Genomic DNA, 25,081 nt, shown 5'->3' on the forward strand with positions numbered 1-25,081 from the left:
GTATTTTTTGTAAGTGTTTGTCAACAGCAAATTTGGAAAATCTTGAGTTCCAGGTGGAAACAGGCTGTTCTGTCTCAGACGGAGTTGATTTTAAAGGGATTTAAGTTTTGTAGCTTGTCAAAGTCTGAAGACTCACAACTCAATGTTTATTTCTTATGTTTATTTTGATGAAATTTTATTAGAAACCTCAAAACCAAAAGGGGCCATGTCAGTGGTTTGATCCTTACTAATAAATCATTTTCTTATTTAGTGCGAAGGTGACTGCAAACTATTGCAAATTAGACATCTTTACCAAAATTATACCTGTTTATGTGAAGATATCAAAAGCTAAACACTGTAAATGTGTCGTAAGAAGTACAAAACAAACCTTTTCTTGAAAAAAAGAATTTATTGACATGTTTTCACAGGTACTTGTAGTTTGCGTTGAGATAAAAAAAAAGCTTGAGTCTGTGAACTCATGACTGGGTGAGCTCCATCACTTTGTTCAGGATGCTCTTCTGTCCGTATCGTACCTGCAGCGCGTTCTGCTGCCGGCTGTTCAGTCCACCGAGCGCTGCCTTGTCCTCAATCAGCATCCGCTCGCTGACCGAGGCTCTTCCCTCAGCCACAGCGTCTCCGTACGAGCCCAGAGTGAGACGGGCGGCTTCGTGGATCAGCCACTTCCACGAAGACTTCAACTCTGGGAGGCCCTCGTTAGAGAAAGCCAGGGTAATCTTCTCCTCTTCCTCGTCGTCTTCCTCCCACCCTTCGTTTTCTTTGAAATCGGAGAACTCTTCCCTCGACATGCCCAGCACCTGAAGACAACAGAAACCCATCAAATAGAGTTCCTTGAGGTTTTGTACAGTTTATAATCAAAGCTCTGCTGTGGTTTCTCTCTCTCACCCTGAGTGCTGTGTGCAGCTCTGTGTCCGTGAGGCAGCCGTGTTTACCAAAGACAAACGCTGCCTTCTCCTGCATCATCTGACTCAACAGGTCCCACATCTCCTCCATCAGCTGCAGATCTGGATCAGACTGAATCCCTGCGAGGAGAAGAACATGAGATCACTGAGGGTTCTACACTTCTTCGTCTCTCACGTGGACTCTGTGGTCACTACTCTCACCTCGTGTGGCCGCTTTGTAGAGGTTGTTGAAGGGGATGTCGGCTGTGTCGTTGCTGTTGCTTGGATACGGTTCTGTGAAGCCGTACATGTGCAGCAGCTGCCAGTTGGCCATTTGCCCGTAGGTGTTGAACACCTCCTCACCTTTGTGAATGGGGCGAACGCAAACCATTTTCAGAGTGTCCTGAGAAAATGAAAACAAGGTTGTTGGTTGTATGAGAAACTGACTAAACAATAAACTATCAAATCAAAACGAGTCCCTCAATATTAAACTGGGAGCTCACCGGTGTGAACTCCAGATTGGCGTTATGATTCGACACATGGTTTAACATGTCAGCCATGGGAACCATCATCGGTGGGTTGGGGGCCTTCTCCTCTTCTTCATCCTCCTCTTCAGCACCCACCTCCTCGTCGTCCTGAGGCTCTTGGAAACTACAGAGAGAAACAGGAAGAACATAAACACACAGTGCAGATAGGATTTTCACATGAGTGTGTGTGTGTGTGCGCTTCTCATGCTCACTGACCTGTACGCCATGACAAAGGCCACCAGCTGTGTGTACAGCTCCAGTGTGTGTGTGCCGGGGTTCCAGAGGTCAGGATGCTTGGCGATGAAAGGCAGGACCACGTCTGTGTATTCGCTGCAGATGTTAGTCAGGTCTGTGTCCACAGCCTCGGGGACACCGGTCCCCTTCAGGATTCGTCCTCGCTCCACTTTAGACCTGAACAGGTGAAAGCTGCATGTCACACTTCATCCACAGAAACATGTAACGCTCTGACGGAAACAACTCAGGGAAACGGTTTCCTACCAGAACATGGGGTGGTCCAGTGTCTTGAAGTCCGTCCACAGAGAGAGGTAGGGTCTCCACTGGGACCGTGAGGACGTGTACTCGTACAGCAGAGACAGCAGCAGGGGAACCCAGCCTGAAGAGCTCTCCAGAGACAACTTCTCTGGAAAGGACAGGAGAAGCAGATGTTACAGACAGAGGGAACATCAGTCTGTAACTTATTTGTAATTTGAACAGTTACCTTTCTCCAGCAGAGCAGAGACCTTGGTGGTTCCCTGGTGGAGAAGAGCTGATCTGGGGATGGTGAATAAAAGTTCCCCCTCTTCTATGTCTTCCTTAGCCAGCATCCCATACTCTGCAACTGTCCCCTCTTTACTCACATACACCTGCAGAGAGAGAGAGAGAGGGGGGGACATCCATCCTCAAGTTCTGGACCAATCAAACTACAGATAATGAACCATCTGACGGTCAGAGACACACAGAGACTTCCTGTCTGACCGGACCTGACTTACCTTCTCACTGAGCACCAGGTTGACCGTGTTGCACCACTGTAGAAAGTTCTGCAGGGGACCGAGCTCTGAGGCTTCATCCACCTGGCAACAACACACACAGGGTTAAACTACTTGTGCTTTAACAATTATATGAAGTTTATATTACGTTTAATTAAAGGACAAACCACTTAAGATCAATCTCATCTCGTTTATAAGACATAAACATATTCAAACAGAAGCTTAACCACACTCAGTCACATCCGTGTTAAGTTTTACACACGTGCTTTAACACAAAACATGCAAGACACAGAATAGAAGTCAGAAGTTATTAGTAAGAAGCAGGATGTTGTAAGATGAATAAAAGATGGTTTATTCCACTGTGAGGAAGCTTTAAATGACGATATGAGAAGATGAATTCATTATATGATTAATGTGATGCAGTTTTCTCAGCTGCTGCACAAGCACAGTGCTGCACTGATGAATAGTTTGCTAACTTGTTTGGTAGCCCACGTGGTAATTTACAGCACAATAAGCTAGTAACGCACTGTTGTTGGCATGCACAGCTAACACACAGCTGAGCGTGTGTGTGTGTAAGTAGCTGTTAGCATGCACAGCTAATAACGCACAGCTGAGTTTGTGCAAGTAGCTGTTAGCATGCACGGCTAATAACACACAGCTGAGCGTGTGTGTAAGTAGGTGTTAGCATGCACAGCTAATAACGCACAGCTGAGTTTGTGCAAGTAGCAGTTAGCATGCACGGCTAATAACACACAACTGAGCGTGTGTAGCCGTTAGCATACGCAGCTAATAACGCACAGCTGAGTTTGTGCAAGTAGCAGTTAGCATGCACAGCTAATAATACACAGCGGAGTGTGTGCAAGTAGCAGTTAGCATGCATAGCTAATAATACACAGCGGAGTGTGTGCAAGTAGCAGTTAGCATGCACAGCTAATAACACACAGCTGAGCCGTGTGTGTGTGTGTGTGTGTGTGTGTGTAGCCGTTAGCATACGCAGCTAATAACACACAGCAGAGCGTGTGTAAGTAGCTGTTAGCATGAGCAGCTAACACACAGCTGCGCGTGTGTGCAGCGTCGCTAGCGTGTTCTTATATTCAAAGTAATGAAAGTTTTAACCTTGAATCGTTTCGCTTCTGTTGCCATTTTGAAAATGTAACGTCAACACGTGGACGGTACGAGTTCTGCTACAGGTTGAACTAGCTCGATGCTAACAACAGCTAACTACGGCAAGCGGTCAGGGACAAACGCGATGTGCGCCTGCGTGACGCGCCTCCCTCTGATCACTTTCTGCCGCTCACCTGTCCGACAGGTTGTTGTACGTTCATATCCACCGACAGATTGCACCAAGCACCGCGGCTCGTTGGTCTAGGGGTATGATTCTCGCTTTGGGTGCGAGAGGTCCCGGGTTCAAATCCCGGACGAGCCCTTCTTTTCCCTCCAGGGGGGCCACAGGGATTCGAACATATGACCTTTCAGTTCCGATCTCCGGTTCGTCACCACAAGCTCTGCGAATGACGTGAAGGAGCAGCTGTAAAACCCCGTTGTGTTCTACTACACTTGTGCTCAATGTTTCCTTTTTAAACCAACTTTATTTATAATAATAATAATAATACATTTTATTTATGGAGCACCTTTCATACGTGAAATGCAGCTTAAAGTGATTTACAATCAAATCAGAGACATGAAATATGATGGTCAGTAAGAACACAGTAGCAATGAAACAACGACTTAGGATAAAAGCATAAAACCAAAAAAAGGTATAAAAAATATAAAATAAAGACAATGGTGTGTAAAAATGTTTATAAAATGAAAAGCAAGATCATAGGAATAGGTCTTGATTTGTTTCTTAAAACTATCAACAGAAGCTTTTCTGATGTGTGGTCGGAGTTCGATCCAACCCAAAAACGTTGTCACAGGTGAAATCAAAGCTATTTATTTTTCGCTTGAAATATAAGTGGATTCAAACAAAAAAAAAATTTGCTTTGCCCCAAAGCTGTTTCACACATGTAGATGTAAACATTATGGAATAAAAAGCTGAATTTCTGAACCCAGACGTCTTCAGTGAACAACGAACAACACAGGAATCTACCTTTCTGTTCTATTGGTTTTTCAGGGGACTTTACTTTCACACTCATAATAATAAATAAATCAGCTCATGCTCAATAAAATGAAATATTGTCAGAAGATCCTATACTTCAGATACAGAATAAATATGACAGATCAACACCATCACATCCGAGTTACAATCAATCTGATCAATTCAACAGGTGAAAATAAACAAAAGCTGAACACAACCAATTTATTTTATTCAAGGTTTATAATTGTTGAAGTGTTAATTCATCTATGCTTATTGTTATCAGCATTAAACTGGGTATTTAAGATGTTTACAGGTCTGGATCATGTCTGTCATGCACAGTGAACAAATTAATGACACCACTAGAGGGAGCTGTTGGACCAGATGAAATGTGGAAACCCACACTGCCACATCTTCACTAAAAGAGTCCAATTACATGTCTGGGTCCTGAAAAAACACAGATCTGCACAGCTGTGCACTGGCTCGTTGGTCTAGGGGTATGATTCTCGCTTAGGGTGCGAGAGGTCCCGGGTTCAAATCCCGGACGAGCCCTTCTTTTGACCTCTGAGGGTCTCACACAACTAGTAAACTTAATATAAAAGACAAGAGGAGAAACTCAAGACTTCAGCTGATGTTGGTCAAGTTGTAAAAAAGCTGCACATCACTGAGTTAACCATCGTGGACTATGATCACAACAACACTGCTCGATATACAATATGTCGACTCACATATTCTACCATTACTGACAATAACTTTCTCTATCAGACATTTTCTGAAGTATGAACACTTTTTGGATCTTTGGATTATTAGTCACAGAAATCAAACCACTAAAGTTAATGTCTAAGGTGAATGAAGAATACAAGGCTGCAATCTAAAGCATCTGTTCACAATAAGTGACCACCAAGAGGATGGTGAATCAAACTAAAAACATAATATAATCAGATCTTACTATACAGGTCACCTTTTATTCACAGCTGAGAATTCCTCTCTCTATTCTCAGTTACTTTCTTTCACATGTTACTCTTTGGTTAAAGCCATTTTACCACTTATCCCTTTAGAGGTGGTCGGGTTACTCAGTCAGGGGGAGGTTAACTGTATTTGAGAATTCGAGAACTGAAATGATCAATCTGTCAGTGACTCTATGTGTTGATCGATAACTGATACATAGTAAAGACTGATGTGTGAAGCTGTGGTCTTGTGAAAAAGGTTTAATAATTCTGTATGAAACCTGGAGTGTTTGTGATGTATCTTTAACATTATTGTCACTTCTATTTGTTGTATGAATTGTGTTGTCGTCACAATCGTAACATGAATTTGGAAACAAGGCAGTAGGTCTGAGCAGAAAACCAAACTTAGTTTGAAGCATGAACAGGTCTGGGTCCTGTCTGTCATGCACAAAGAACATTATAATGAGACCACTAGAGGGAGCTGTTGGACCAGATGAAATGTGGAAACCCAAGCTGCCACATCACCAGTTTGAAGAGTGCAGTTACAGGTTCTACAACAATGACAGATGTGGACAGTTGTGCACTGGCTCGTTGGTCTAGGGGTATGATTCTCGCTTTGGGTGCGAGAGGTCCCGGGTTCAAATCCCGGACGAGCCCTTCTTTTGACCTCTGAGGGTCTCACACAACTGATAAACTTAATATTAAAGACATGAGGAGAAACACGAGGCTTCAGCTGATGTTTGTCAAGTTGTGAAAAAGCTGCAAATAACTGAGTTAAACAGTTCTGATACATGCAAACAGGAAAAGACTGATCACACCTGAGAAGTTCAGACACTCTCATAAATCCAGATCCTCACATTCAATCAGGAAAGAAAGAGGATGAAGATAAAATAAAAAAAACAGGGAGTTGAGAAACAAATGTGACTTTTCCAAGAACACAGCAGATGCATGAGAGTTATTCTCCTGTGTGTACGAACCTTTATTCAAATAAATGTCCGGGCCCTGTTTTGACTGAACCTTCCTGAGACGTCCCATTCGCTCGCCTATCTATGTATCTATAATCTATGAATCTATTATTATTAAACTTAATTTTAAGCATGAACAGGTCTGGGTCATGTCTGTCATGCACAAGGTGAAACATTATGAGACCACTAGAGGGTGCTGCTGGACCAGATGAAATGTGGAAACCCAGACTGCCACATCTTCACTGAGAGAGTACAATTACATGTCTGGGACGAGAAAACACACAGATGTGTACAGCTGTGCATTGGCTCGTTGGTCTAGGGGTATGATTCTCGCTTAGGGTGCGAGAGGTCCCGGGTTCAAATCCCGGACGAGCCCTTCTTTTGACCTCTGAGGGTCTCACACAACCAATAGACTTAATATTAAAGACATGAGGAGAAACACGAGGCTTCAGCTGATGTTTGTCAAGTTGTGAAAAAGCTGCACATCACTGAATTAAACAGTTCTGATACATGCAAACAGGAAAAGACTGATCACACCTGAGAAGTTCAGACACTCAGATAAATCCAGGTCTTTACATTCAATCAGGTGTAGAATCAGTTATTAAGATCTTTATCTCGTCCTGCCAGGACAGAAGAAAACATCTTGTCACTCTCACTACATCACAGCCAATGTGACAACAATCACACTGATGGTTTTGTTCAAATAGACGAGAGGCTGCAGATTGAAACACATGTTCACACAGAGATTATAAAAGAACACAGGCAGGAAAGAAAGAGGATGAAGATAAAATTCAAAAAAACAGGGAGTTGAGAAACAAATGTGACTTTTCCAAGAACACAGCAGATGCATGAGAGTTATTCTCCTGTGTCTACGAACCTTTATTCAAATAAACGTTCAGGCCTCGTTTGTACTGAACCTTCCTGAGACGTCCCATTCACTCGCCTACAACAAAAAAGATTGAAAACAAAAGAAAAAACAAGAATTTTTACATTCATTTGAAAAACGCACAAGTACAAATGATTGGCATTTCAACACAACAAACTGAAATGATAAATCAATCAGGTGAGTGACTGCATGTGTGGATCAATAACTGATCTTTTAAAGACGTACATATACAATTGTCCACGTTAAGTTCGTACAGTAAGAATGATTCAACAGACTGATGTGTGATGGCGTCGTCTTGTCAAAAGGTTTAATGAACCTGAAGGAAAGTGTTGGACCACGTGTTTTGAATGTGATGCCAACAACCTTGTACAGTGAAAGTCTCAACAGCAGCCTGGTGAACCTTAAACTTTATTATCAGCTCTTATTGTTGTTTATGAAACTTCTTGCTGTCACAATCATAACAACATCAGGAAACAAGGTCTGAACAGAAAACTAAAGTCTGTACAACAGTGACTCCTTCTCAAATGTAACGATGTTTTTATTAATCTGTGTCTATGGATAACATTGTCAAACATAGTTTTAAGGATGAACAGGTCTGGGTCCTGTCTGTCATGCACAATGAATAAAATAATGAGACCACTAGAGGGTGCTGCTGGACCAGGTGAAATGTGGAAACCCACACTGCCACAGTCCCACTTGGAATAGTTCAATTACATGTCTGGGACGAGAAAATACACAGATGTGTACAGCTGTGCATTGGCTCGTTGGTCTAGGGGTATGATTCTCGCTTTGGGTGCGAGAGGTCCCGGGTTCAAATCCCGGACGAGCCCTTCTTTTGACCTCTGAGGGTCTCACACAACTGATAAACTTAATATTAAAGACATGAGGAGAAACACGAAGCTTCAGCTGATGTTTGTCAAGTTGTGAAAAAGCTGCACATCACTGAGTTAAACAGTTCTGATACATGCAAACAGGAAAAGACTGATCACACCTGAGAAGTTCAGACACTCAGATAAATCCAGGTCTTTACATTCAATCAGGTGTCAATACAGTTATTAAGATCTTTATCTCGTCCTGCCAGGACAGAAGAAAACATCTTGTCACTCTAACTACATCACAGCCAATGTGACAACAATCACACTGATGGTTTTGTTCAAATAGACGAGAGGCTGCAGATTGAAACACATGTTCACACAGAGATTATAAAAGAACACAGGCAGGAAAGAAAGAGGATGAAGATAAAATTCAAAAAAACAGGGAGTTGAGAAACAAATGTGACTTTTCCAAGAACACAGCAGATGCATGAGAGTTATTCTCCTGTGTGTACGAACCTTTATTCAAATAAACGTTCAGGCCTCGTTTGTACTGAACCTTCCTGAGACGTCCCATTCACTCGCCTACAACAAAATAGGTTGAAAACAAAAGAAAAAACAATAATTTTTACATTCATTTGAAAAACGCACAAGTACAAATGATTGGCATTTCAACAGACTGATGTGTGATGGCGTCGTCTTGTCAAAAGGTTTAATGAACCTGAAGGAAAGTGTTGGACCACGTGTTTTGAATGTGATGCCAACAACCTTGTAGAGTGAAAGTCTCAACAGCAGCCTGGTGAACCTTAAACTTTATTATCAGCTCTTACTGTTGTTTATGAAATGTCTTGCTGTCCCAATCATAACAACATCAGGAAACAAGGTCTGAACAGAAAACTACAGTCTGTACAACAGTGACTCCTTCTCAAATGTAACGATGTTTTTATTAATCTGTGTCTATGGATAACATTGTCAAACGTAGTTTTAAGGATGAACAGGTCTGGGTCCTGTCTGTCCTGCACAATGAATAAAATAATGACACCACTAGAGGGTGCTGCTGGACCAGGTGAAATGTGGAAACCCTCACTGCCACATTGCCACTTTGAAAAGTTCAATTACAGGTCTGGGACGAGAAAATACACAGATGTGTACAGCTGTGCATTGGCTCGTTGGTCTAGGGGTATGATTCTCGCTTTGGGTGCGAGAGGTCCCGGGTTCAAATCCCGGACGAGCCCTTCTTTTGACCTCTGAGGGTCTCACACAACTAATAAACTTAATATAAAAGACATGAGGAGAAACACGAGGCTTCAGCTGATGTTTGTCAAGTTGTGAAAAAGCTGCACATCACTGAGTTAAACAGTTCTGATACATGCAAACAGGAAAAGACTGATCACACCTGAGAAGTTCAGACACTTAAAAGAACACAGGCAGAAAAAAAAGAGGATGAAGATAAAATTAAAAAAAACAGGGAGTTGAGAAACAAATATGACTTTTCCAAGAACACAGCAGATGCATGAGAGTTATTCTCCTGTGTGTACGAACCTTTATTCAAATGAATGTTCGGGCTCCTTTTGTACTGAACCTTCCTGAGACGTCCCATTCACTTGCCTACAACAAAAAAGATTGAAAACAGAATTATAATTTTTATATACATTTTAAAAACGCACATCTACAAATGATCGGTATGTCAACTTAATGTTGTTTTGAAATGTCTTGCTGTCACAATCATAACAACATCAGGAAACAAGGTCTGAACAGAAAACTACAGTTTGGACAACGGTGACTCGTTCTCAAATGTAACAATGTTTTAATTTATCTATGTATCTTTAATCTATGAATCTATTATCATTAAACGTAGTTTTAAGCATTAACAGGTCTGGGTCATGTCTGTCATGCACAAGGTGAAACATTATGAGACCACTAGAGGGAGCTGTTGGATCAGATAAAATGTGGAAACCCAGACTGCCACATCTTCACTGAGAGAGTACAATTACATGTCTGGGACGAGAAAACACACAGATGTGTACAGCTGTGCATTGGCTCGTTGGTCTAGGGGTATGATTCTCGCTTAGGGTGCGAGAGGTCCCGGGTTCAAATCCCGGACGAGCCCTCTTTTTGACCTCTGAGGGTCTCACACAACTGATAAACTTAATATTAAAGACATGAGGAGAAACAAGAGGCTTCAGCTGATGTTTGTCAAGTTGTGGAAAAGCTGCACATCACTGAATTAAACAGTTCTGATACATGCAAACAGGAAAAGACTGATCACACCTGAGAAGTTCAGACACTCAGATAAATCCAGGTCTTTACATTCAATCAGGTGTCAATACAGTTATTAAGATCTTTATCTCGTCCTGCCAGGACAGAAGAAAACATCTTGTCACTCTCACTACATCACAGCCAATGTGACAACAATCACACTGATGGTTTTGTTCAAATAGACGAGAGGCTGCAGATTGAAACACATGTTCACACAGAGATTATAAAAGAACACAGGCAGGAAAGAAAGAGGATGAAGATAAAATTCAAAAAAACAGGGAGTTGAGAAACAAATGTGACTTTTCCAAGATCACAGCAGATGCATGAGAGTTATTCTCCTGTGTGTACGAACCTTTATTCAAATAAACGTTCAGGCCTCGTTTGTACTGAACCTTCCTGAGACGTCCCATTCACTTGCCTACAACAAAATAGGTTGAAAACAAAAGAAAAAACAATAATTTTTACATTCATTTGAAAAACGCACAAGTACAAATGATTGGCATTTCAACAGACTGATGTGTGATGGCGTCGTCTTGTCAAAAGGTTTAATGAACCTGAATGAAAGTGTTGGACCACGTGTTTTGAATGTGATGCCAACAACCTTGTAGAGTGAAAGTCTCAACAGCAGCCTGGTGAACCTTAAACTTTATTATCAGCTCTTACTGTTGTTTATGAAATGTCTTGCTGTCCCAATCATAACAACATCAGGAAACAAGGTCTGAACAGAGAACTACAGTCTGTACAACAGTGACTCCTTCTCAAATGTAACAATGTTTTTATTAATCTGTGTCTATGGATAACATTGTCAAACGTAGTTTTAAGGATGAACAGGTCTGGGTCCTGTCTGTCATGCACAATGAATAAAATAATGACACCACTAGAGGGTGCTGCTGGACCAGGTGAAATGTGGAAACCCTCACTGCCACATTGCCACTTTGAAGAGTTCAATTACATGTCTGGGACGACAAAAAGCACAGACCTGTACAGCTGTGCATTGGCTCGTTGGTCTAGGGGTATGATTCTCGCTTAGGGTGCGAGAGGTCCCGGGTTCAAATCCCGGACGAGCCCTCCTTTTGACCTCTGAGGGTCTCACACAACTAACAAACTTAATATAAAAGACATGAGGAGAAACACGAGGCTTCAGCTGATGTTTGTCAAGTTATAAAAAAGCTGCACATCACTGAGTTAAACCGTTCTGATACATGCAAACAGGAAAAGACTGATCACACCTGAGAAGTTCAGACACTCAGATAAATGCAGATTCTTACATTCAATCAGGAGTCAATACAGTTATTAAGATCTTTATCTCGTCCTGCCAGGACAGAAGAAAACATCTTGTCACTCTAACTACATCACAGCCAATGTGACAACAATCACACTGATGGTTTTGTTCAAATAGACGAGAGGCTGCAGATTGAAACACATGTTCACACAGAGATTATAAAAGAACACAGGCCGGAAAGAAAGAGGATGAAGATAAAATTCAAAAAAACAGGGAGATGAGAAACAAATGTGACTTTTACAAGATCACAGCAGATGCATGAGAGTTATTCTCCTGTGTGTACGAACCTTTATTCAAATAAACGTTCAGGCCTCGTTTGTACTGAACCTTCCTGAGACGTCCCATTCACTCGCCTACAACAAAATAGGTTGAAAACAAAATTATTATTTTTATATAAATTTTAAAAACGCACATCTACAAATGATCGGTATGTCAACTTAATGTTGTTTTGAAATGTCTTGCTGTCACAATCATAACAACATCAGGAAACAAGGTCTGAACAGAAAAGTAAAGTCTGGACAACAGTGACTCCTTCTCAAATGTAACAATGTTTTTATTTGTTTATGTATCTATAATCTATGAATCTATTATTATTAAACTTCATTTTAAGCATGAACAGGTCTGGGTCATGTCTGTCATGCACAAGGGGAAACATAAAGAGACCACTAGAGGGAGCTGTTGGATCAGATAAAATGTGGAAACGCAGACTGCCACATCTTCACTGAGAGAGTACAATTACATGTCTGGGACGAAAAAAAGCACATAAGTGTACAGCTGTGCACTGGCTCGTTGGTCTAGGGGTATGATTCTCGCTTAGGGTGCGAGAGGTCCCGGGTTCAAATCCCGGACGAGCCCTTCTTTTGACCTCTGAGGGTCTCACACAAATAACAAACTTAATATTAAAGACATGAGGAGAAACAAGAGGCTTCAGCTGATGTTTGTGAAGTTGTGAAAAAGCTGAACATCACTGAGTTAAACAGTTCTGATACATGCAAATAGGAAAAGACTGATCACACCTGAGAAGTTCAGACACTTAAGTGTCAAATCAGTTATTAAGATTTGTATCTAATTCTGCCAGGACAGAAGAAAACATCTTGCCACTATAGATGTATAGAAACGCACGTGTAAAATATTGACATGTAAACCAAACATAATGCAGACAGCAAATGTGACAACAATCACATTGATGGTGTTGTTCAAATAGATGAGATGAGGGGACCTAAGATGCCACATCACCAGTTTGCAGCATTTTAATACAGATGTTAGTAAAGTAAATATTAAGTTAATGTCTAAGTTAATGAAAGTCGCAAAGACTGATGTGTGAAGCTGTTGTCTTGTGAAAAGGTTTAATAATTCTGTATGAAACCCTGAAGTGTTTATGATGTGTCTTAAACAATATTGTCACTTCTTATTGTTGTATGAATTGTGTTGCCGTCACAATCGTAACACAAATTGGAAACAAGGCAGCAGGTCTGAGCAGTAAACCACAAGTTTACTGGTCACAGAAATCTAAAAGAATTATGTCTATGGAAAACATTATTGAACTTAGTTTGAAGGATGATCAGGTCTGGGTCATGTCTGTCATGCACAAAGAACAAAATAAAGTGACCACTAGAGGGAGCTGTTGGACCAGATGAAATCTGGAACCCCAAGGTGCCACATCACCAGTTTGAAGAGTTACAAGTCTGGGTGGGAATAATGATAGATGTGGACAGCTGTGCATGGCTCGTTGGTCTAGGGGTATGATTCTCGCTTAGGGTGCGAGAGGTCCCGGGTTCAAATCCCGGACGAGCCCTTCTTTTGACCTCTGAGGGTCTCACATAACAAATAAACTTAATATTAAAGACATGAGGAGAAACACGAAGCTTCAGCTGATGTTTGTCAAGTTGCAGAAAAGCTGCACATCACTGAGTTAAACAGTTCTGATACATGCAAACAGGAAAAGACTGATCACACCTGAGAAGTTCAGACATTCAGATAACTCCAGATTCTTACATTGAATTAAGTGTTGAATCAGTATTAAGATTTTTATCTCGTCCTGCCAGGACAGAAGAAAACATCTTGTCACTCTAACTACATCACAGCCAATGTGACAACAATCACACTGATGGTTTTGTTCGAATAGACGAGATGAGAGGCCTGAAGACGCCACATCACTAGTTCACATCAATTTATTACTTATTACTTTATTCTTTAAGTTAGGATTAAGTTCATGTCTAAGGTAAATGAAGAATGCAAGGCTGCAATCTCAAAACATATGTTCACACTGATACAATAAATGAACACCAAGAGGATGGTGAGTCAAACTAAAAGACCCAGGGAGTTGGGAAACAAATATGACTGATGGATACAAAGGATGTAAAAGAGATGAGGGTTCTTCTCCTTTACCTTTATTTAGGCTGCTTCAAATGGATCATACACATGTTCAGGCCTCGTTTGTACTGAACCTTCCTGAGACGCCCAATCTGTGACAAACAAGAAAATAATATTGACATACATTTTAAAACATTATGCAGACAGCAAATGTGACAACAATCACATCGATGGTGTTCAAATAGATGAGATGAGGGGACCCAAGACACCACATCACCAGTTTGCAGTATTTTATTACAGATGATGATGACGGCTCAGAGAGAGAGACAGTTATTTACACTGATGACTTGTTGTTCTATAGATGTCATATGTTCACGCTGATATCATAAATGAACACGAAGATGAGGATGAATACAATTTGGAAACCCAGGGAGGTTTGAACCAAATACGACTGAACAGAAATCTCAGACCTTTAATTGCTTAACTGTTTTTTATTCACCTGTGAGCCTTTTATTCCTTTTCATTTTATTCTACTTGTGTACATATCTCATTCTGTTTCAACTTGACTTGAGTTAACTTTATTATCTGCCCTATGTGTCATTTAAGAGAAAGGTACAACTATCAGGACATACACAACCTAGAGAGTAACACCAGTATTCCAATACATGTATAAATACTTCAATAGGCTAAAGCACAGAGCCTGTAGTTTATATGTTAACTAATTGTGCGTCGTAGCTTCTTCTGCAACATAGTTTTACACAAACTCTGGACTGTGGGGACGGGCTGTCAATGAAACATAGTGTAAACACTTGTAAATAATTATGAAATATTAAACCCTTGTCAAAGGGCTGGAAAGTAATTTAATATAATTACAAATAATGCGTGTTAGCAGTGATCAGCTCCCTTTTCAAATGAGCTTTGCTTGATTCTGAAAACATTGATATTGACATCAACTGGTGCAATAGTTTTACATATTTGGCCAAATATATAATCTACATGAGCTTCTTGGCTTCACCTGTATCACCTGTATTCAATGTTGGCTAGCATTAGCATTAGCTAACATCAAGCATCAGCTACTTAAACTTCTATACAACTTAGTTTTACATATTTTACTGAATATATATATATATATATATAATATAAATCGACATGAGCTTCTTGGCTGTTGCTGTAACTAAAGTGGGAACATAGTTTAATAACTATAAAGACACAAAGCAAACAAACACACATAACTCACCTGTATTTAATGTTGGCTAGCATTAGCATTAGCTAACATCAAGCATCAGCTACTTCCACTTCTGCACAACTTGCACCAGAACTCTGGTAGTTTCCCTGCGTCCGTTATTATTTCATTATTAGCAGTGATACCACGTGACAATAAGCAAATATCTATAATAAATAAAACCATCAAGCTAAAGTCACAGACTAGATGAGAAAGGAAGTGCAGAACTAGTAGACACTTATACATTTAAGATTGAAGATACTTTGGTTAAATGCAGAGGAATCAAAATCACCACATTTTCTCCCTAAATGTACTTTACACTATTTCTTTCACCACTTTAATCTCCTCTCAGAAATCAGTGTGAAGTTTAACAGCTTTTATTTTGAAACCAGCCGACAGGAACCGGAAGCGGTGGTTGTTGTGGGACTCCACTGTGATCTCGTGCAGCTTGTTGCGCTACGTAGCTAGCTCGTTAGCTTGCTACTTTATCACTTAACGGAAAACCCACATCCGCAGCCGAGGAGGGGAACAGGTGAGACTGTTTGTTTGTGTTGATGTTGTTTAAAGAGATAAACTTACTTTTCTGTCTCGTCAGTAGTTTGGAGTTAAGTCTGGCAACATGTATGCTAGCGATGCTAATGTCATCTAGTTAAGCTAGGCTTCCTATGAAATCTAATAATGGTCATTTTATTTGCTACATATGATTAATATCGTACGTGTTGTAGATTCAGTGCTGTGTTATTGTGTATTTGTTGTACAATCTATAGACTTGTTCCGGAAACCACAGGGAGATTAGCTAGATGAAGGAGCTTTAGCTTGCTACCCTTGTTGCTAGGCAACGGGACCCACCACTGGATGTGTGCGGCAAAGCCTGTAATGACATTAGTGGAGCAAAATCACGCAGATGCACGTGGTGACCTTCTGTTCCCCGTGCGTTTGATTTGAGTTTAATCTTTATTAGTCTTCACCTTAAATTACAATGTGAACATTTTGGGAACTGAAACGATTTATTGATCAGTTGTGTTTGTTGATCAATAACTAATACATTTGTCCTTTTTGTGAAGACACACATGTGCAGTAGTGAATGTGTGTTTTAAATGTGACGCAGACAACATTGTGCAGTAGAGGGAATGTCTCAGCAACAGTCTGATTCATCTTAAACATTATTATTATCACTTCCAAATGTTGTGTTGACATTTCTTGATGTCACAATCACAACACAATCTGGAAATAAAAGTTTAAAAGGGACAGTTCACCCAAAAATGAAAGTTCACTCATTATATAAGTGTTCAAGTCCACAAAACACTTGGAGTTTCAGGGCTAAACATCGTTGCAGCCATATCCAATAAAATTGAAGTGAATTGGGTGAACAATCCCTTTAACTGTGACCTATGTTATATCTGAAATGATCTGGATTAACACTCGTCTCCCACTGTCTTTCTGCTGGTTTCTTCTATTGCTCCTGTCTGATTAGGGATACACAGCAGGCACCATGTTGGTCCCCATATTCACCCTGAAGCTGAACCACAAGATTAACCCTCGCATGGTGACTATTGGGAAATTTGATGGAGTCCACCCGTGTCTAACTGCTGCCACACAGGCCGGAAAGGTGAGGATAATAGATATATGTGACTTCATTCTATTCATAATGATCGAAAAAGTAGATAGAATAGCATAGTTGCTGTCTGAGTACAATATAATTCTTCTCAGGTGCTTGTTTACGGCCTTGTCATAACATTGCAGAAAGAGAAGAACCCACTCTGTGCTTCCCAACATCTCTTTAGACTTGTACTCATCACAACCTTTGTTAACACTACAAAAACATTCTTAATGTAATACTACACATAATACTACACATATTACACCCTCACACCTTCTTTCCCTGTCAAAGGTTTTCATCCACAACCCTCATGCTCGTGGTCAGAGACCCGTGGCCCATCGACTGAGCCAGAGCACCCAGGACTCTGACATCTCGCTGCTGAACATCAACCAGGCCGTCACTTGTCTGACAGCAGGACAGCTGGGACCTAACACCACTGGGGACACATTGTTAGTGGGATCCCAAACCAACCTGCTGGCCTACGATGTCCACGACAACACTGATGTATTTTACAGAGAGGTGAGCGGAGATGGGAGGAAAAGGGAAGGGATAAATTTGGATTGATTCTTTTTAACAAAAAACAGAAAATCAATGCTTTACATATAGTGTATGAGCCTCGCTTGGTTTTAAACAACCTGTTTCTGTCTCTGCTCTGTGTGGTTGTAGGTTTCCGATGGAGCCAATACCATCGTGTTGGGGAAACTCGGGGACATTGCGTCTCCTCTTGCCATCATTGGAGGGAATTGTGCCCTGCAAGGCTTTGACTATGAGGGCAATGACCACTTCTGGACGGTAAGAACTCACACTCTAGTTTGAAGTCTGACTACACTTCAGTTTATCTTACATTAAAGTTTCATCTAGTAGCTCGAGGACTAACACAACAATGTTTAACTAACTTGGAAGACAGGTTTAGCTTCTGTGAAGTATAATCATGACGCTGTTCTCAGGTAACTGGAGATAACGTCAGATCTCTGGTGCTCTGTGACTTCACTGGTGATGGGAAAAATGAGGTGAGTCCCACAGTTTGAGACACATGCTGTGTGGCCTCTGTGTCTGCAGTTGGATTGTTGCCTTCTTCTGAGCTGTCTCCTGTTTTCTGTAGCTCACTGTACACTGTTCTGTTAAAAATTAAGAATTTGTTTGTTCTTATTGTGCGTTGTGTTTGTAGCTCCTGGTTGGATCTGAGGACTTTGATATCCGAGTGTTCAAAGAGGACGAGCTTGTGTCTGAGATGACTGAAAATGAGGTAAATATGCACTCAATCCATCTTTTTGACTTGAAAAAAAACTAATTTGCTTGGACTTTGTTGTGGTTTCAAGCACCTTACATTGTGTTTTGTATCGTTGTTAGTTTTCTCATCTGTTTTGTGTTGCATTGGTGCAGAGCAACACCTTTTTAAATGACAAGTATTCTCTCTGTTCCTCTTCACACAGACTGTCACATCATTGTGCCATATGCACGGCAGCAGGTTTGGCTATGCCCTCGCTAATGGCACTGTTGGAGTCTATGACCGCACCGCCCGCTACTGGAGGATCAAGGTACTGACATTTGTCATTTAGTGGGTTACAGATGCCATATGTGTAACATTTTATATATTTTATCATTTTAGTCGTCATGATTATGGTCACAACTGATTAACTCCCCACTTTAACCTGAACTAGAATGTAAATAATGTCTCCAATGTTTTCTTTCTATCCCAACTCAGTCTAAGAATCATGCAATGAGCATCCATGCCTTCGACCTGAATGCTGATGGGGTTGTGGAGCTTATCACTGGATGGTCAAATGGAAAGGTCAGTTTATTAGGCAATGGGATTTTTCTCATGTTTTCTCTGCTAATTTCAAATTTCTCGTCTTTCTAGCTATAGCTAATTTAGTCTTTTCCTCCCTGTTTCGTTGCAGATCGATGCTCGTAGCGACCGCACGGGAGAGGTCATTTTCAAAGACAACCTCTCCTCCTCTGTGGCGGGAGTGGTGGAGGGCGACTACAGGTTGGACGGACAGAAACAACTCATCTGCACCTCCATAGAAGGAGAGGGTGAGTCATGTGTCATGTTGGTTGAATATGGACCTTTACACACATTCGTGGACCAATGCATTTTTTTATGTCTTTGTGATTATAATTTATTTATACTGTGTATAAACTGTCCATTCATGTTATCACAAATGTTTACTAACTCTTTACTAGTAATGTTATGTCTTCAATAGTCTCATAAAGATGAAAGTGTGTACGTTGTGCATGTTCACAAACATTTCAACTTCCCAGTTCCTAAATACTTCATACTACTTCTACTACTTCACATCAATGTGTGTATCCTGTAGTTCGAGGTTACCTGCCGGCCAGTAAGGACCTGAAAGGGAATCTCATGGACTCCAGTGCTGAGCAGGACCTCATCAGAGAGCTCAGCCATCGCAGACAGAATCTGCTGCTCGAGCTACGGAACTATGAAGAGAACGCTAAGGTGCACATGTTACTATCGCTTTTCATCCATCCAGACTTTTGTTTTTTCCTGAGGTGTGAAAACTCGGCCCTGCTGATTTGTGTCTGTTTTGTCAGACACTTGGCTGTATGTTATTGTTTCTGCTAACATCCATACAAACTGTCCTTGTTTCAGGGTGTGTCAGAAACAAACAGTGGGATTGGTGTAATTCCAGCCAACACTCAGCTCCAGACGGCGCTCTCCGTGAGACCTGCTACAGAGGCCCAGAAGGCTCATGTTGAGCTCAGCATTTCAACACCAAATGGTAAAGATTTCCAATACCTTAGCTGTGAATTGTCTGCACATAAATGACTGAGTAAATACTAATAATCCCTGAATCCCCCTCTTATCCTTTTACAGAAACAATTATCCGCGCAGTGCTGATCTTTGCAGAGGGGATCTTTGAGGGTGAGAGTCACGTGGTCCACCCCAGTGTCCAGAACCTGTCGGGCTCTGTCAGAGTCCCCATCGTCCCACCTAAAGACATCCCAGTGGATCTGCACATTAAAGCCTTTGTGGGAGGGAAGACTAGGTAAGATGTGTGTGAATGTTGACATTTAAGGTAATTTCACGATTTCATGATGTCTTACACGTACGGATTAAAAAAGCTGTTATTAGAAGTGAATGAGACCGGACTCTGCAGCCTTGCTTCCCCCATTGAGCTCAACAGACTCAAAAAGTACATATAATACATAAAATGACCATATTACATATTGAGATCAAATACATATTGCATGTACACAGACATTATCTTTAAACTGTTTTAATTAAATGCAGACAAAATATCCATTCTCTGCTGACAAACAAACAAACTCTGATAAAAAAACTCCTTGGCAGAGGTAATAACACACCCCAGACCTGCATATTCACGAGAGACCTGGTAATAACAAACACTTTGTGTCCATATCTGTGATTGCTCCATGATAACGATGACAATAACTGTATTTATTGTATTAACAACACTGTTTTGTCTTTATCTTGTTGTCCTCTCCAGCACTCAGTACCACGTGTTTGAAATCACTCGTCAGCTGCCTCGTTTCTCGATGTACGACATCAACTTTGACTCGTCGGCCGCTCCGCCCACTGGAAGTGTCACCTTCAGCATCAGCGAGCGACCACAGAGGGTGAGCTGTCCCAGGGACTCGCTTTGAGACAAAGAGTAATAGAAAGAGTGATTCTGATCAGTGTTATAAACATGTTTCCGTGTGTGTGAATGTAGGTGGTGATGTGGCTGAATCAGAACTTCCTGCTTCCAGAGGGAGTAGAAAATCCTGATGTCACCTTTAATTCACTGAGAGGAGGGGGCTTGTTGTCTATCAGCATGGCCTCCAATGGACAGGTACACAAACACCTTTATCACAATGAGCTTAATATTTACATGAACAAGAGAATCAATGAGATTTATAGTTCAACATAAACTTTTATACACAAAATCATAGTGTTTCACAGTATATCGAAATATCTGTGAACTAAATAGAATCTGTGGTTTATTTGGAAATAAAATAAGCAACAATCTACATTATAATCTGATGTTCACAGTTATTTAAATTGATCAGAAATGAGGTCAATTGAAAGTAATGATTTCTGTTGCGCATGCTATGTAGCAAAGGATCAAATTACTCCATGTACAGTCATAAACTTATCCATGCTTGTACTTTCTTAATTAGTTTATTTACAGCTCACAGATGTAAAATGAAAAAAAAAATCACTCAGTTACATAATGAATTTCCTAATCTGACCAATCAGATCACTCTGATGACTGATGACATCGACCTGGCAGGCGATCTGGTCCAATCACTGGCCTCCTTCCTGGCAATAGAGGACCTGTCAGCAGAGGCAGACTTCCCTGATTACTTTGAAGAGCTGAGAACTACACTCACTGAGGTTTGGTGTTATTTTTTGGATTCTGTCCAACATGTTTGCTGCTTATTCCTCTAAAGCTTCTCAACACTTCTCATCATATTAACCCACAGAATCACTGTTATGACTGTTATTCTGTGTAAGAACCTTTTTACAAGGCTGTGAAGTCAGTTAATATTCCAAAAAATGTTTGTCTAGTTTGTCTGTTTGCCTCTTTGCTGCTCAACTGATTAAAAGAGTTTATTAAATGCTGTTGTAGCATCAGCTCCTGTGAAAGCAGAAGTGTCTTTACTACAAACATGAGCTGTTTTTCTTTATTGTGATTACATCGTAGCCTCGACCTGTTAATGAATCACACCAGAAACATACGTTTTCCTCTGTGGTGCATTAACACTGGCTCTTTAATGTCTTCATGCCAGGTGGATGAGTTCCACTCCGTCCACCAGAAGTTAACTGCAGAGATGGCCGACCACTCCAACTACATCAGGAACATGCTGGTGCAAGCAGAGGATGCTCGCCTTATGGGGGACTTGTGAGTTACTGCACCGATCACACTCTACCACTTTATTCAGTGACAGTATGTTAAAGGTGAACTATGGACAATGCACCACTAGAAATGTGCCCCTCCCCCTCAGCTCAAGAAGAGAAAGATGTATTTTCTGATTGTTTCATGGCTGTTTACGTTCCAAAGCACAAATAAACAGGAACAAACCTCAGAATAAACCTGTGAGAAGTTACCATATTATTATGTGTAGTTGGGAACGTTTAGTTCTGACGGCTGCTTTCTGTGTCTGTCAGCATCTTCCAGAACCAGGGTGTCATTCACAGCCTCCTGGAACAGTTTATATACAAGATTCCTTATTAATGTTCAGTTTTAATTGTGCCTTTCATACAAGGACAATTCAAAATGTCTACTGGGAAAAATATCTGCTCTGTTTCAATTTGCTTTATTTTCTTTTCCACATCTGCAAACTGTAGGATCGTGATGAAGAAGCGCTACAGGGAGCTCTATGATCTGAACAGAGATCTCGTCAACGAGTATAAGATTCGCTCCAACAACCACAATGCTCTACTGGCCTGTCTCAAGTCGGTCAACCTGGCCATACAGCGGGCAGGTAGACTCCGAGGTAGGCCACTGCGCGTGGGTGTGTGTGTATTTGTGTGTGTTTGTGTATATAAGACACTGTGTAACTTTGGTTTATGTCCACTCACATTTCATAAAGTACTCTGATTAGTGATGTTTGTTTTCTATCATCTAATTAACCACTGGATCAACTTTTCACTGTCTTCTGGGGGTTTTATTTGGTAGCATAGTGCAAATAGCACATTAGTTGGGGATGAAGAAAGTTTTGACAGGGATACAACACTCTTGATCTCATTGTACACGTCATCTTCTCCAGCTCTGGCGCTGAGGTGTAGCTTGGTTAGGAGAGATTGGCATTGGAGTCCATGGCAGGGACGTAACCCACTCATAATGTGTTATCATCGATAGTATGTATACTGTATAAAACCTCAAGAAGAAGAAAAGAAACAGGCATTAACACTGATTTCAGCTACAAATGACAATGAGCAGAGCGTTAAAACTTAATTTCATCTGTCTCCTATTCATCCTCCTCTATTCGTCCTCCTCTGTTCGTCCTCCTCTGTTCGTCCTCCTCTGTTGGTCCTCCTCTGTTCGTCCTCCTCTGTTCATCCTCCTCTGTTCATCTTCCTCTGTTCATCTTCCTCTGTTCATCTTCCTCTGTTCATCCTCCTCTATTCATCCTCCTCTATTCGTCCTCCTCTATTCGTCCTCCTCTGTTCGTCCTCCTCTGTTGGTCCTCCTCTGTTGGTCCTCCTCTGTTCGTCCTCCTCTGTTCATCCTCCTCTGTTCATCCTCCTCTGTTCGTCCTCCTCTGTTCATCTTCCTCTGTTCATCTTCCTCTGTTCATCTTCCTCTGTTCATCCTCCTCTGTTCATCCTCCTCTGTTCATCCTCCTCTGTTCTTCCTCCTCTGCAGTGGGTAAACCCAAGAACCAAGTGATCTCCGCCTGCCGAGACGCCATCAAAAGCAATAACGTCAACTCGCTGTTCAGGATCATGAGAGCTGGCACGGCCTCCTCCTGAGGGCGGGATGCAGATTGGAGAGAGACGCTCCTGAGCACAGCTGATGAGGACTTTAACAGTGAACTGTTTCCTGCATCACACCAGGAAGGATGAGCCTGAGACAAGAAATATCTGTCGACTTGAAAGCACTGAGAAACACTGTTTTAGCCTTAATCCATCTTTTTCCATGACTTAGTTTTAGCAAGAGTCTGGCAGCAGCATTGGCACCAGCTCCTCCAAACCTAAAATTCTGTAAGATCAGAAGTCAAAATGCTGACCACAGACTTAGTGCACTGGTAAAAATTTCCATCTTAGTCTGTAGGTTTTTGGAGGAGAAGATTATGTTGAGTCTGACTCAGCTAGAGAAGAGTCCACATTAATGTGGGAGTGACAGAGAGTAGAGAGTTAAGGGAGTTCAGCTGGAACCAGAACAGGGAGCGGAGACTTTAATCAAACCGTTTGCCACAAGTACAGGAACCGATCTGATCAGTGTGAGTGCAGCTGTGCTTTAGAATAATATATTATAATTAATTTATCCAAAGGTTTCAGCATGTTGAAGCTGTTCCAAAACAAAAATGTGTCTGACAGCATCAGTTGATAAGAATAAGGAACTTTACATCGATGTTGCACAATTTTTTATCTAAAGTTAAAAAGTGAATCAAAGTGTTTAAACCAGAGACTGTAAATAAAGATGGACGACGCGTCTCCGCTTCCTCCCACCGTTCAGAAACTAAGCCCAAAAACAATCTTTGAGAAACATTTATTTGACTTTTTGTTTTGGTCCATGTCTCTTCCACTAACATGGAAGAGACAGGGGCTTATGACCTACCCTGCAGAGTGGAGAGCTGTCATGTCGTCCATCTTTACTCACAGTCGATGACTCCCACAGGGGAAGTGAGCGCGTGCTGGCTCAGCACTCAGACTGTTTAATCCAGCTGACTGATGTTTAGAGAGAGCACAGCTGGAGCGAGACAGAGCAGCTTCCTGTCAGACACAGCGACCTGCCGGCCTGACGACGCTCCTGAGACACGACTCACTCGCTCAGATCTCTGCTCCCAGCTGCTGCTGTGTGTTCGTGTTGGTGTTTGTAAAGAAAACTCTATTTTAAATTAATGAATGTGACAGAGGACCGACGCTGTGTGTTTGTTTACCTTTTATAGACCCCGCACAGAGATTGTAAATGTAATGGTGTGTTTGTGCTAGAGGAAACTGTTATTAAATTAACTTGTGTTTTAAAAAGTTGGTGTGGCCGTCGACTCTGTTGCAGGATCATTACGGGATGTTTTCTTCCTTCTTGGACATTTTGATATGACCAGTCCTCTTCCTAAAAGAGCAGCCCAGCACTTTTGTCTCGTGGATTTCTGCTTCAGTCCCGTGCTGTAATGGTTTCTCTGTCTTCAAACTGCAGAACAGATGAACCATAGTAACTTAACCACGTTTCTAGAGAAAAGTGGTTTCATGTTTTCAAATTGTGTAATTATCAGAGTGATGTCACCGCTCTGAGCAGCTCTGCTGGAGCCGATGAGGGTTTTGTGCTTCCCTTGAGGAAACTTCACTTGTTATTTTACTACCCATGTTTATTTTTATCAGGGATTTGCAAAAAAACGACGAAACCGGTTTCTACCAATCTTGCCGGAGGGGTTGGGCCTGAGAGAAACCTAAATTAAATTCTGGTGCGTTTGCAGCTTAAGGAGTAAATAATAGGATATTTACTGCATTCAGATATATAAGTGATACATTTTACCAGAATATTAATAATATATTATTCCTCTGGAATGTCACAGGTCAATATGTTGTCTGCTTGCAGCTCAATAAAACCAGGGGGGAAGTGCGTTGAAAACAGATCCTGCACTTTCTTTATCTCTTCATCTCTTCTGTCCTTCTGCTCTTCATCATCTCTCTACTC

General features: G+C 41.3%; 2 protein-coding genes and 10 non-coding genes across 16 annotated transcripts; 11 read left to right on the forward strand and 1 right to left on the reverse strand.

The window, feature by feature from the left end:
- Positions 1-368: 368 nt before the first annotated feature.
- setd6 (SET domain containing 6, protein lysine methyltransferase) lies at positions 369-15,293 on the reverse strand. 4 transcript variants are annotated; one of them, XM_034587612.1, is made up of 10 exons: positions 15,167-15,293; positions 14,005-14,081; positions 2,395-2,475; positions 2,124-2,268; positions 1,904-2,045; positions 1,622-1,816; positions 1,382-1,529; positions 1,098-1,281; positions 883-1,016; positions 369-794 (listed from the first exon to the last, which is right to left on the reverse strand). In XM_034587612.1, exons 4-10 carry the CDS (start codon positions 2,227-2,229, stop codon positions 456-458), a joined length of 1,248 nt encoding a protein of 415 aa, XP_034443503.1. In that variant the 5' UTR covers positions 2,230-2,268; positions 2,395-2,475; positions 14,005-14,081; positions 15,167-15,293; the 3' UTR covers positions 369-455. The 4 variants fall into 4 exon arrangements, with proteins under 4 accessions (XP_034443503.1, XP_034443502.1, XP_034443500.1 ...); XM_034587611.1 differs by lacking the exon at positions 15,167-15,293 and adding an exon at positions 14,954-14,971; XM_034587609.1 differs by lacking the exons at positions 14,005-14,081; positions 15,167-15,293 and adding an exon at positions 3,508-3,663.
- Positions 3,746-3,817, forward strand: trnap-ugg. The gene has a single exon. It is a non-coding gene; the product is annotated as a tRNA-Pro (tRNA).
- Positions 4,946-5,017, forward strand: trnap-agg. Its single transcript has one exon. It is a non-coding gene; the product is annotated as a tRNA-Pro (tRNA).
- Positions 5,998-6,069, forward strand: trnap-ugg. Its single transcript has one exon. It is a non-coding gene; the product is annotated as a tRNA-Pro (tRNA).
- On the forward strand, positions 6,682-6,753 carry trnap-agg. Its single transcript has one exon. It is a non-coding gene; the product is annotated as a tRNA-Pro (tRNA).
- On the forward strand, positions 8,022-8,093 carry trnap-ugg. Its single transcript has one exon. It is a non-coding gene; the product is annotated as a tRNA-Pro (tRNA).
- trnap-ugg lies at positions 9,239-9,310 on the forward strand. The gene has a single exon. It is a non-coding gene; the product is annotated as a tRNA-Pro (tRNA).
- Positions 10,114-10,185, forward strand: trnap-agg. The gene has a single exon. It is a non-coding gene; the product is annotated as a tRNA-Pro (tRNA).
- Positions 11,331-11,402, forward strand: trnap-agg. Its single transcript has one exon. It is a non-coding gene; the product is annotated as a tRNA-Pro (tRNA).
- trnap-agg lies at positions 12,400-12,471 on the forward strand. The gene has a single exon. It is a non-coding gene; the product is annotated as a tRNA-Pro (tRNA).
- Positions 13,340-13,411, forward strand: trnap-agg. Its single transcript has one exon. It is a non-coding gene; the product is annotated as a tRNA-Pro (tRNA).
- A 260-nt stretch (positions 15,294-15,553) lies between the features above and the next one.
- On the forward strand, positions 15,554-23,727 carry bbs2 (Bardet-Biedl syndrome 2). 2 transcript variants are annotated; one of them, XM_034588825.1, is made up of 18 exons: positions 15,554-15,683; positions 16,626-16,760; positions 17,043-17,270; positions 17,418-17,543; positions 17,699-17,761; positions 17,920-17,997; positions 18,185-18,289; positions 18,457-18,543; positions 18,653-18,788; positions 19,073-19,212; positions 19,366-19,495; positions 19,591-19,762; positions 20,225-20,354; positions 20,450-20,569; positions 20,977-21,114; positions 21,510-21,622; positions 22,069-22,217; positions 23,090-23,727. In XM_034588825.1, the coding sequence occupies exons 2-18, from the start codon at positions 16,644-16,646 to the stop codon at positions 23,194-23,196; spliced, it is 2,139 nt and encodes a 712-aa protein (XP_034444716.1). In that variant the 5' UTR covers positions 15,554-15,683; positions 16,626-16,643; the 3' UTR covers positions 23,197-23,727. The 2 variants fall into 2 exon arrangements, with proteins under 2 accessions (XP_034444716.1, XP_034444717.1); XM_034588826.1 differs by having other exon boundaries at positions 19,591-19,757; positions 20,220-20,354.
- Positions 23,728-25,081: the final 1,354 nt, after the last annotated feature.

This window comes from Hippoglossus hippoglossus, chromosome 6, assembly GCF_009819705.1.
Source record: "Hippoglossus hippoglossus isolate fHipHip1 chromosome 6, fHipHip1.pri, whole genome shotgun sequence".
Classification (NCBI taxonomy): Eukaryota; Metazoa; Chordata; class Actinopteri; order Pleuronectiformes; family Pleuronectidae; genus Hippoglossus; species Hippoglossus hippoglossus.